The 13,230-nt window shown below is 27.4% G+C and overlaps 1 protein-coding gene across 4 annotated transcripts in view; it reads left to right on the top strand.

Annotated features, from left to right (window-relative positions):
• LOC129959639 (neuropeptide S receptor-like) overlaps nucleotides 1–8,483 on the top strand; it is a 211,416-nt gene extending 202,933 nt beyond the window's left edge. For all 4 annotated transcript variants that reach the window (XM_056072522.1, XM_056072524.1, XM_056072523.1 and 1 more), the window contains one exon: nucleotides 7,308–8,483. In XM_056072522.1, coding sequence (XP_055928497.1) covers nucleotides 7,308–8,018 — 711 coding nt within the window. In that variant the 3' untranslated portion in view covers nucleotides 8,019–8,483. The remainder of the gene's footprint in view (nucleotides 1–7,307) is intronic.
• Nucleotides 8,484–13,230: the final 4,747 nt, after the last annotated feature.

Here is a 13,230-nt window from a genome sequence, read left to right as displayed (position 1 = left end):
TCAACTAAGAATTTATCAATCTTGTAAAAGAACCAATGCAATTAGGAAAATATTATATATGATATAATTTATTTTCGAAATGCAAATCCTTCTACAAAGTATTTTAAATATGGCAAAATCTCTTTAAAAACTACTATTTTTCAAAACCAAGAGTATTTTCGTGGTTTAAAATCCTTAAAGAAGATGTGAATTCCGTTGTAATTAAATTACTTTATAGTACAAGATACACTTTTCCAAATCATGAACAAATAAGCAAATTGGTGACAAACTCACTCATCAACGAACTAATCTCTATAACGAAATTAAGGAATATCCTGAATTGGAGTAGATAAAGTTGTTTCACCATAATATGGTACTTTCTCACGTTGCCATTTTTATTCATTAAACTCTGTATTTACCAGATATGGTTCCGTATGACTTTCTTATTTCTATGGTTGAAATTGACTATTCGTGGTTTTAGATATGGGTCTATTGATGCAATAAAGAAAATTCGTTTTAACCCTTGAAGGGGTTGACATAAACGACATTAAAAAGTTGAGAATAGGTAAAATGTAGAATGAAGTAAATTGCAGTTGGAACATACTACTTTGAAGGAGATTTAATAAATACTAACCAATAAATTTATATCATTTTTAAGGTAAAACTTTCAATATGAGAACTATTGGAATTATTGTAGGTAGCTATCGGAACAAGTAAGGAGGTAATTATTAGGGATTAGAGGGTTTGTGGCTTTTATACCTTTAACGGCGTTTATTTGTCTGAACAATACTGACTACTGGTGCATTGTATGCACCGTATCTGTGCACAAAAGGTTATTTTTGCTAATTCAGAGTATCGTGTTTTTGAATTTTGTACGGGAAATTGTATTTGCATTGCGATCTATCTATCTGGTACAGTAAACTTGTATTTAAAAACAGACAATTAGTAAGTCCAAGAAGCAAAACATTACATAATGTTAAACATAAATGCAATGTTTGTTCGAGGTTCTTTTAGGAAACTCTTTATTCTCTTTATTTTTCGAGAAAATAAAAGGGATTGTTTTGCTAATGAGTCTGCATGATCATAAAAGCAAATTGATTGTACAATTTTATTCCACTTGATTCGAAATTGAAATTTTCTCTGCTATTTTAACATCAATGACTATGCTTTAAGAATAAAAAAAAAGCATTTAATTATATAATTCTTTTTGTCGTTATACTACATACGTGAAAAGTTTTGTCTCTATCCCAAATTAATTTAGTCGAAAATCAACGTCCAATAAGATAATTGGTAGTAAAATAATTCTTTAAATCACATTTAGACATTGCAAATTAAGTTCTTTTGGTCTTTTTTTTAAAATCTAAACTTTAATATTTCGAATATTTCTTAAAAATCAGTTTCTTTCAAGCAAACATGTATTACTTTGAAATATGTACAGAATTATACATGGCAGGGCTGGCATTTTCCTCGGTGATTTTTTTAACTTTAAATTTAATGATTAAAATTTAAATCAATTTTTTATCAAAAATTATTTTTATCAGATGAAGTCTTCCAATTTCACCTTTAAAAGAATGCTTGCATTTCTCTCCATATATTCCTTATATGCTTGCATAGTTACAAGTATCAAATAAATCTCGCATTATTTTACTCAACAACATTTTTATGCGAAATATTCTGTTTTATATTTGGACTATTTCTGTTTTATAGATAATTTTCAATAAATTTTGAAAGAAAGGTCACAATTTCCCTTTTTGGATAAAAACGAATTGTTATTCTTTAACGCTATTTCCGAAATAATTACTATTTACATATATAATGATAAATAGCTATGTACCAAACTGTAAATGAAAATATACCATGTTCTCATGTGACATTTCCAAGTCATGTGTATTTACCGATCCTTGGGGAAATAAACAAAAATCTTTTTTTCTTCTAATCAAGATTAAATATGTAAAATTCATTACCAACACTGATCTGAAAGGAATCATTAATTGAAATTTGTAGAAAATTATCTAAGATATAATATATATATTCAAATTAAATTTAATTTAACTTGGATAAAATATTTGCTTTTTACCCAGTTTCGCCCTTTAATTTCTGTGATGTACTTTATGGAGTAATTTTAATTTTATGAATGGGCTTCACTTTCATTTTTAATGAGGTGCATTCACATTTGAAACACACACCCTTTTACTTTGAGCTGTTCTTCTTTGTATTTAAGCTCAGTTAATCGCGATTTTTAATTTATATGTGAAACCGATTAACTACGACTAAGGGAGACACGAATTCGGGAGTTAGAGGTTTTCGGATAAGTAAATAGGTCATCACCTCACTTGTGGGTAATATTGTGGGATGGAATTACTCCCACTCCAATGATGGGACATACCTCCATTATGATGGGTGGCACCGTGGCCGGTGAGATTCTTGTCACCTCCGTGTTGTTGTGATGAGATATTCAATAAGGCCTTTGAGATTGTCATAATATGGCAACTATTAATTTTGTGTTGTTCTTCTTATTGATAGTCGCCTGTAGCTATCAAATGCTATAAGCATTAAAATAATTTCGATAGCAAAGCTAAAAGCTGAAAAGGAGATATTTTGAATACAGACGTTAAAATAACTTTTATGGATGGTTCAGTTTTATCTGTGTTTATTTCGCCCGCATTCAGATATTATGATGAATTTGTTCTTCCAAATGCTTTTAGATAGAAAAATATGCATTTGTTTATCCATTTACTACATTAATGTTATTACGGTTGTTGACGTCAAAACGCAATTGAATTTATTTTGTGAGAACCTATGTTTCTGAGAAGAATAAAGGCACTGCACACATATTTGAAAGGACCCTAACATTTCAACAGATATTTTCATAAGTAAAAAGATTACCGTACAAAAGCGTGATTTGATTTTGTAAAAAAAACAAAATGTAGTAAAAAGCATGCATATGAATTATTAAAGCTTTTCGTAGAATGTTTTCCTCAGTCAGAACAGAAAAGTGCCAAACTTAAACAAGTCCATGAATGGAGATACAAGTCTTACTCCTTAATGGCTTGCCAGGTCTATTTTTTCCATAAAAGTGTTTGCTTCAAAAGCAGTAAGCATTAATTGTTAGGAGCATTAAATATACAAATGTTTTAAATGTGTATATATAATGCATGCATGCTTTTGAACCTTATATTCCCAGCGGATTAAAAAAAAAAACTATCGAAAAGGTATTTTGGCGGAAAAACTATAAAATGCTATCTCTCTTTTCATCTGAAGATAATTTTTTAAAGGTGATACATTATTTTGAATCTTTAGATTAAGGTCCATGAAATTTCATAAAAATATTTGGCGCAGAATCAGGTCTTTTGATCCTTTTAAAACTGCAAATAAATTAAGATGCATTGAGATATTATGAAATGTTTTCCTTTTTGAATGATTCTAGAAATACATTTACTTTTAGCAACAAATGAAGGTTGAAAATAACTGCATATTATATCTACGATGTTGTTCGATATTCTGAATACAGAGCAATATAATATGGATGCAGTTACAATATTGGAGAATTTCTTAGGCTAATAAGGATTAGACATGGTGTGATACAATGATATGGAGGAATAAAGCAACCTGCAGGCGGAAGTCAGAGGAAAAATTTTACCGACAAATATATATATAACGCTAACGTACGTGGCAAAGAAATCTCTCTTGTTATTTATTGCCAAATGGCAAGTCAATTGTAATTATAATGCTATAAAACATTTCACACTGCTCTATTAAATGTTTTTACTGCCACAATTCAACGCTTCGAGTATCTAATTATTGGAACAGCAAAATATTGTCAGAAATGACCAGAAGATGGTCACCGAAGCTCGATTCAGTCAAAAGAAAAAAGACGACAGAAATAGGCATTAAATAGAAAAATTCAATAGAGCGCGATTATAGACTTAATCATCCCTAGATAGGTAATCGCTATAGCTTGTCTAAAGAAATTGACGTTCATATCTTTCTATAATATTGTCTCACGAATATAACTTTTGCATTATCTTAAAAATTAAAAAATTAATTCTTTCAATAAGATCAATTTCATTTCCGCAATTTTTTTTTTTTTCATTTCGTGCATCAAATTAAATTTTAATGATTTTTTTTACTTTAATTTGATGTACAGTATGAAGCAATGTTTTAAATTTAGTAAGAAATTTAAGTTCATTCGTCAAAATGTTTTAATTCATTTTTTTTTGACGATTCGGAAGTAGGGTTTTGACTCTGTTTTTATTTCGTAGTATTTATACTTTTTAATTTGCACCGTCTTTAACTTGTGGAAGAACAATTCAATTATATTTATGTTTATTAAATAACAAGGCGAATTTTTTAAAAAAAATGCATTCTATTTAGTAGTTTAGTGGTTTTAATAGCTAAATAAATTCTGCATTAATAATTTAACGATTTAAAAACTCAATATTCTGTGCTAAGAAGCTGATCGCCACGGGCGCATAGGGTTAGCGAAGAACGCTAGCTGAAATTTAAAGTTAAAATATAATAGAATTAATTATACATGAAAAAAGCCAAACATTTGTATTTTTGTAGTTTTTATATATTTACATGAATTTTATTTTTTAGAACATTATATGGGTTTTCTATCGACCCAAAGAAGTTCTGGAGCAAAACATAAAAAAAAAATGAATGGAGGGTTAACTTTAGAGAAAATTAATATTTTATTCGAAAAATACGGAAAGTCGTAATTTTTCGTTCATTTTCATTTGGTTTAAAAATTCTGTGACAATATTTAAAATTGTGTGCATTATTTTAGCCGATGTGCGATGGATTTTCAAATTTAAAAAAAGTTTTTTGCGATTTCAGAATAAATGGGGCATTATTTACGCTACTAATTTAATTCTTTTTAGAGATCTTTGGTTTCATGGAGGTGGAATAGCGCAGCTATACCATCTGAGATCAGAAACAACATCAACAATTTAATTAATATGAAAAATAATTTAATAAAAAGCATAGAAATGTTAAAATCCATAAGGCCTGTTCAGAACTATACATCTAACCATAGGGAATGAAGGAAATAAAAAAAAATATGAGAAAGATTTAAATAAATAGGAAGAAATAATCACAATATGCCATTCTTAAACTTCAATGCGTATACGCTTTTATGATGGGTTCTAATAAAACTATTCAATAGAATTAAAATCTTTATTTGGAGAAATGCACCAATTTTACAATTATCTATTAACTATGAAATATCTGTACTCATTTTCTTCAAACAATTCAATTAAGACATTATAGGGAAATATAAAGACGATATTACTTTTAAAGAAGCCACACTATTTGTACTCATTCGTGAAAGAAAATTCCATGCAAATATATGCAAAATGTTTGAATAGAACAGATGATATTTTTTTTTGAAATTTAGTGATATCGCACAGATTTTATTTTTATTTTGTAGAGTTACACATAATGCAATTTTTATTTCTGCTTTTATTGACTGTTCTTCTTTTAAAAGAAGTTTATTGAGACACAAAAATTTTCTTAAATACTCTGCATTGTCTAGAAAAATCAAACAGAATTTACTCATTGAGAATAAAAAGAAGATGTTTTGGTGGAATTTCAGCTCTAATTTGAAGAAATTTCTTTCTTTTCTTAACGTTATTTCTATAACAAACATCTCAATGAGTACCGCAAATATTTGATTCTGGTTTATTTTTCTTGACTTCTTGTCCCGCAGAGTACTTTTTAACTACGCAATTCGTTTAATTTAAAGAATTACTCCAAAGGTCGGTAATTTATTTTGGGGGAAATACAGTAGCTTAGGAAAAACAGCCGTTTGATTTTTAACAGATTTTTATTGGTTCTATATAACAAAAATCTCCAAAATTAAATCTAATAAAAGGATACCAGCCGGAATTCAGATTTTTGCATACATAGAAAATGAGTTCTTAAGATATCATTACAAATTTAACCCTTTGATGATGGAAGAGACATATTTGTATATTCTGTTTGAGAAGAAGAAAGCTATTGCATTAGTAGTTGATTCGCCCATTCTGAAAGGTCTTTCACTTTTCTTTATTCGAAGCAGCAACTTGTTAGTGACATTCTCGAAGCAATTGTCTCGTGAATTTCCGTTAAAGAACTTGTAGGCGATAAAGAAGAAATCCTGTTTCATCTCCTATTCTACCGTTATCTCTGTTATTTGCTTCTATGTGATACATCCACTAAAGCTATCTCCATTTCTGAATACCTTTCTTATCTAAAATCTCGCTATTTGCTAAAGATCACTTTCACCTTCTTTGCACAAAAGTTATCTGGATCCCCAAAATAATTTATAAGTTGGCATGATTTATATACAATTTTTTTAGTGAATTCGAGCTATACATAGAAAGTCCCATGCTATAGTCTAAAGTTCGTTCATTATTGATGCACAAGGTATTCACAAGAAACAAAACAAAATTTTCTTATATATCCTCACAAAGGAAGTGATGAAATGTCTTAGGAAAGATTAGGAATTATTGATATTATAAAAGAAAATAGCAGATTATTTCTTATCGAAACAAACAAGAGTTGGAGGCACTGGGAAAGCTACAAAAAGCACAATACGCAAAATAGTATAATAATGAATATAATACCTCTATAGTATATAATAAATGATATATTTGAAGATAAACTATTTGTTTGAAGCACAAATTTTCAACACTTATGTTTTAAAAAGCTATTTTAAGGGAGAAATTGATTTCTGTCATAGAAAATTTTTCTATAATCTAAAAAAAAAAACTTTTTTTTTTTAAACGAGCATACTTTACATTGCGGTTACTAAACCCATTAGCCAGTTAGTAGCGAAAATGAAAACAAGAGTTTCAGTAATTAACTAACATTCTGGTTATGGTAATTGTTTCTTTTTATTTTCATGTTGCTCAATTACATTTTTAATAAGTAAAAATTAAATTAAAAAATTAGTAATTGCAATTATCAATTTTTAATTAAAAAGTTTTAATTATAAAATTACAAATTTTTTAACTTTGAACATTTTTACATTTTTCATACTTTGCAAACTCTGTTGGAAGAAACCTATCTACTTATGCGTATATATTATATATAGACTTAGAAAAGCTTCAAAAACGATATAAATTGTTTTAAAAAAGGAATATATGAAACACTTGTATTAAAGACAAAATATAGATTGAAGAATGAAATTAGAAATTAATCCAGAAAATTAATTTAGAAGCATTTTTTTTCAATTAATAAATTATTCATTTACAGTTTGTTAAAATACCATCTTAATAATGTTTAATAATATCTATTTTGCCTAAATATTTAGTCTGTATACATGTAATTTATTTTCTTTTCAGGTAGAAGAAAGAGACGCTGAAACTGGAATTATTCGTCAGAAATGCGAAAGCAAAGGATACACTGCATTATGGCAACGCAAAGTATACTTCACATGGCTCACAACTTATATTCTAATCATTCCTGCCATTTGCATCTGTTACTGCTACATCAACGTCCTGCGCACTGTTTGGAAAGCAGCTAAAGATCACCACCATAAAGGTTCGTCGTCCGTATTTCTACGCAGATCTCAAAATGCAGCCTCCATGATACCACGAGCAAAAATCAAGACCCTGAAGCTCACCATTTGTATCATAGCTAGCTTCATTATATGCTGGACTCCCTACTTTATCGTGAACAACATCAGAATCTACAGCAACTACACCATAACGGTCTCCAAGAATGTCATCCTTGGGGTTCAAACCCTTGCATTGCTCAATTCTGCTCTTAACCCAATATTTTATGGCTACTTCAATGTTCATCTTCGCAAAGATTTCAAAGAGATTGTATATCGCAAGAAAGATCTTGGCACTTGCTTGATGGCCCAGTCTTGTGGAGCAGCAGTTGGTGGTGACTCATGGGACACCACTTATTCTGCTTCCATGAATAATCATACTCCACACCCGTTTAGAAGACACAGGTCTTGCAGTGGAAGGCCAAATGGCCGAAGTCCAACTCCAGCTGGGGAAGCCAGACGTGCTAAGGCTCCAAAATGTGACTGCGCAGATGTCTGAATTCTCTTTCTTCAACACCACTCGCTACATTCATAGCTCAAAAACTTTCTTCCGATGAAACAGACATTCATCTGGAATCGAGAGACTCCATTTGAAAATCCCTAAGCGGATTATTTCATTCGATGTAACTTAAGTGTAAAACTCATTTAAATATACTTGATATTAACTTTGATGTTCTGCTACATGATCGTGCTTCATTTTGATGTTACAGAGAGATGTATAATGTGTTCAATATTTGCTGTTAATCTTGGTATAAATTGGTTAAATATCTTCTATGAGATACTCTAGGACGAAAATTGCTTTTTCTTGCATTGAAATGATACGTGTTTGTTGTTATTGGACGAATATATGTCATTTGTTGTGTAAATATAGTAATAGAAATTGTAGATCTGATTGTAATAGATGTGCATTTTAAAACCAAATTAAATGTAATTATTGATGGTTTCAATAAAAATTTGCGGCTGATTTGTGCATTAATTTCATTTTAAAATAATTTTTCACTGATGTTAAACTACCCGAGACACAACGAGTCAATTAAATAATCTATATATAAATCTAAATAATCTATATAAAAAATCTTAAAATATTTAAATTATGTGAAATAGATTTTATTCGTAAAGATATATTTTTATAAATAAGTACATTTTTATTTTTAATGCTTTGAAAAGGAACTAATTTACCTTGGGATGCATTTATAGAAAAATGAAAATCATTCAAAGAAATAATATTACGGCGTAAAACGTCTTAAAAGAAACAGATTTTTTCCCTTTCAGTGGCAAATAAATTAACTATTACCATTATATTCACGTTTCAATCAGTAAGAAAATTATTTTTCCTTGGGAACTGTGACAATTATAAAAGAATTATTATGCAATAGTTTTCCTTCATTTGGATTCTTTGTATACATAATATAAAAAGCGCGTTTTCAAAAAATATTTTATCTATGAAATTTCTAGATTTCTTTGTATTATATTTCAAAACTGCGAGTATTATTATTTATCTTTTAATGAATCAAAAACTTGTTGCAAAATACATTGTTAATTTTAGCTGCCTACACGACAAAATTATGAAATTATTTAAGATAATCATATTTCTGACGTTCAAGTTTATTTTCATATTTATAATAGCAGAAAATGACAAATAATTCTTGAAAACTAAGAATATCTAGCGTTAGTTACTTATTAATATTTACATGTCCTGATAACAATAAAACATATATTATATTATATATATATATATATATATATATATATATAATGCAATAAAGTTACTAGAAACACTTCCTTTTTTTTACCTAAAAATGGCGCATACTCATTTCAAGATAGAAACTTATAAAAAATTTTCATTTGTGTATTTCAAAGCATGAATTGTTAGTGGCGTCATTTCATGCGCAGTAATGTACAGCACATATTATATTATTTTAATATGCCATTCTATTAATTATGTTAAAATGCTTTTGGATGCATTTATTTTATATTTTCCCATCAAGAAACGAAAATCAATTAATAAACTAATTTTATTATTATAATTCATTACATTGTATTCCAATACATTTGAAAATGTTTTTTTTCATCACGATAAAAGGAACTAAACGCAGAGATCTTCACGCATATTAATTTAACTTTTATAATACAATACAAATATCGATAATCATAAAAGCACGATCGAATTTTAAGCATTTGGTGGGTGAAAAACTGAGAAACCAAACGTCTTGCTAAGAAATTGTTTCTAAAGAAATCGGTCGCACCCATTAAACGTAATTGATAATTTTTAAAATAAGAAACATATTTAACAAACAGTTTCCATTTTCACTACTGTGAAAATGAATATTTCATTTATTTCATATGTAATAAAAAAGCGATTAAATAATGAATTAAGTTGATTTTAAATTTGGGGGATTATGAATTTAATAAGCTTATTAAAAATAGAAAAATATCAGCTATAAAAATCAATATTAAACATTTTGAAGTATTATAAATTGAAAAAGTTTAAAAAGAAATTCAAATGCCATTATTTAATGAAATAATTTTTTATTTCAGTAAATATTTTAGGCGAGTAAAAAGGTTTGAAAGGATTATCTTGATTAAATAAGAAGTTTTACAAATAATTTACATGTAATAGCATAAGCACATAAACAAATTAAGGAAAGCAAAAACTGTTGGCATTTTATTCTGCTTTTAGAATGCGTCAATTTAAAAAAGATTACTCGAGCAGCCTTTATCAATTAAACTTAATTAACATAAGTTTTTTTATAATGCGTTTTGTGTTTTATATAGTTTGTTTATACTTTTTTTCAACCATATAAATATTTAAAGGAGCAATATAGTATAAAATAATCGACATAAACATGATAATTTTTTTGGAGACTAAATATAGAGAAAATTAGAGACCAGAATTCATTAAAATAGTTAAAATCATAAATTTGTTATCTCGGATTTTATTAAGAGAAATAAAAAATAAAGGTAAGAGATAAATAATTTTGGAAAATCATATTTATTTTAAGGCACATAATTTTTTAAACACTATTTAATATTTTTAAACCTAAATAAGTACTAAATTATTTTTAAATGTCTATTATATAATTAAGAAGAATGAAAAGTGCATGTATCCTGTTAAAACTAAATTCGGAGTAAAAGAATTAAGTAAATTATATGCTGTTTATTTGCCGATAGGCAGTATATCGAGTCATGAGAAAGAATTTTATATGTTATGTGAAGATGGTGTTATTGCGTTTAGCAAAATTTTAAAATTTAATAATTATTTTTTAAATCACTTTTTAATCCTTCAACATTCATTGAAAAAATCCTAAAATTTGACATTCTTAACTGTCGGCGATTGATTTCATGAAAAAAGCATTTGTAGTATTTGATAAAATTACACAGTAGACAACAGTAGGCAATAAAAAGTTTCTCAAAAAAATCCTTTAAAAATAACATGCATTTAAATTAAAATAAAACTAAAATTATTTGTTACTAATGTTATGTATTATATTTATTATTAATGTTTATTTATCTAAATTTTGCCATTAAAATAAAAATTTACTGTTCTCAAATTCTAGATTTAGAAGAGCGTTAAATTCTTAGAATCAAATAATCGAATCAAATTTCTGCAAGTCAAAACCACAAAACATCACATAATTTCATAATGTTCTATGAAAAATATTGAGTTTATCAAGTTTATTTGTCAACACATTTCTAAAAATCAGTGCATCATCCGAAATTAACATGTGTTAAGAAAAAGAATAACATGCTCAAATAAATAACGTTTTTTCCTAAGCAGAGATTCATCTGTGTTAGAAAATTTATTGGATATGAATATGCCTGGTCACTTTCAGACTATAAAATGAGATTGTTGTCTCATGCTTGCATGAAGAACTTACATGCTTGAACACTTATAACATTAAACCAAACAATTATAAGATAGTATTAAACAAAAAAATAGATAAGAACCCCACAGTTTTGATATTATTGAGAAATTGGTAACAATGCTGATAATCAAACAACGTTACTTTTTTCAAACCTTATTTTGGTGATCTTTCTTGAATTATGACATTTACAAGATATTATCTTATTACAAAATGCAAAAGCTTTGGCCCTTAGAGATAACATGCAGATTCAACACCTAAATTATATGTATAAAAATCTGTCATAATAATCGGTAAAATGGCATTCAATAAAATAATTATATTCTTTATTGAATTATAAGATATAAATGGGGATATATAAAAGTACAGAGGGAAAAATTGTTTTTAAATATCTACTACAAAGAAATATATTGAGAATTAATTTTCTAATAATTTCTGCTTCATCTCTTTTGTAAAATAATAATTTAATCCATAATTTATTTAAATTTCTAGATTTATAAGTAAGTTAATAAATAATTTAAGTTAAATGATTGTATCAAGCGTATATGAACTTGGGACTAACTCTAACGATAATAATATAAGGTTCCGGTTTAAACATTGTTAATTCAATTTAATTATGGAAAAAAACCATTTTTAGATAAATAAAAAAAAGGGAAATCAGAAATTTTTATTGAAAAGTTTTAAATAATATTTTTTTGAATTAGATAAAGCACTCTATCATCTACTTAACTTATGAAAATGGCAGATAATAATGCATAACTTCAACTCTAAAATAAGTTTTTTAAACACTTTCTCTAAATTTTTCGATATCTGCCATAAATAAAAAAAAATCCTTCCAAGATTACCTTAAGTGCTCAAGTATTCTACAGCGAAATTTTCATCCTACATTTTTTTTTTTTTTTTTTGTATTAGATTCTTTTACAACAGGACCTATCATAAATTATCTGAAAATTTACTCATGAATATCACTTTCACACTCATACTTTCGCCGTTGTTCCAAAAATGGTTTTCATTTAAGCATACATTGAAGAATAGAAAGAAAGATACAGAAAAATTTTGTTGAATGACTTTATCAATCTGTCGCTCCTAAACCTTTTTCGGAGTTGGGATGGGGTGACTTTTTTCTCCAATTTGACAAGTGCCATTGATCGTAAATCATACCAAGTTCTCGTATTTAAAAGAAGAAAAAAAAGGAGATATTTGAAAATGTATTGATTGAAATAAATCTCGAATGGATAGAATATTCTTTTCGCTTATAAGAAAATGGAAATTTTTTTCTTCCAGACATATAATCTTCGCTTTAATAATGTAAGGCAGATTATTCCCTGGGAAAAGAATATTCATAAAAATCAGAGTAAAATAAAAACTTAGTCCTTCTATTCAATTTATTACTTTTAGGTTTCAAAATATTTGAATAAATCAAATACTAAAGCTCATTTTTAGAGGATTTGTTTAAACTTTCTTTATATATCGATAAAACCTCTATTTGAAGTAACATTATAAAATATAAAATCATCCTTTTTTTGATAGCGGCATTAGTTTTGCAATATTTTTTTTAATTTACTACATAGCATTTCATGTTACATAAGAAAACGGATTTATTTTCAGTTTTGTCATTATAAAACATAAAATTATTTTTTCATGGCGGCATTAGTTTTGTAATAATCTTTTTAATTTACTACATCGCATTTCATGTTACAGAAGAAAACGGATTTATTTTATTTCCTGTTCTGTCTGCTATTATTAGTGCTTTCATGATAAATACAATTTATCCAATATATTCTAAGATTATTTTGCACAGTGAAATGTGCGTAATTAATAGATTTTGTTTTCAGAACGGGAAAATCT

Source organism: Argiope bruennichi, chromosome X2 (genome assembly GCF_947563725.1).
Source record: "Argiope bruennichi chromosome X2, qqArgBrue1.1, whole genome shotgun sequence".
NCBI classification, from domain to species: domain Eukaryota; kingdom Metazoa; phylum Arthropoda; class Arachnida; order Araneae; family Araneidae; genus Argiope; species Argiope bruennichi.
This window is presented reverse-complemented; position numbering and strand designations above follow the sequence as displayed.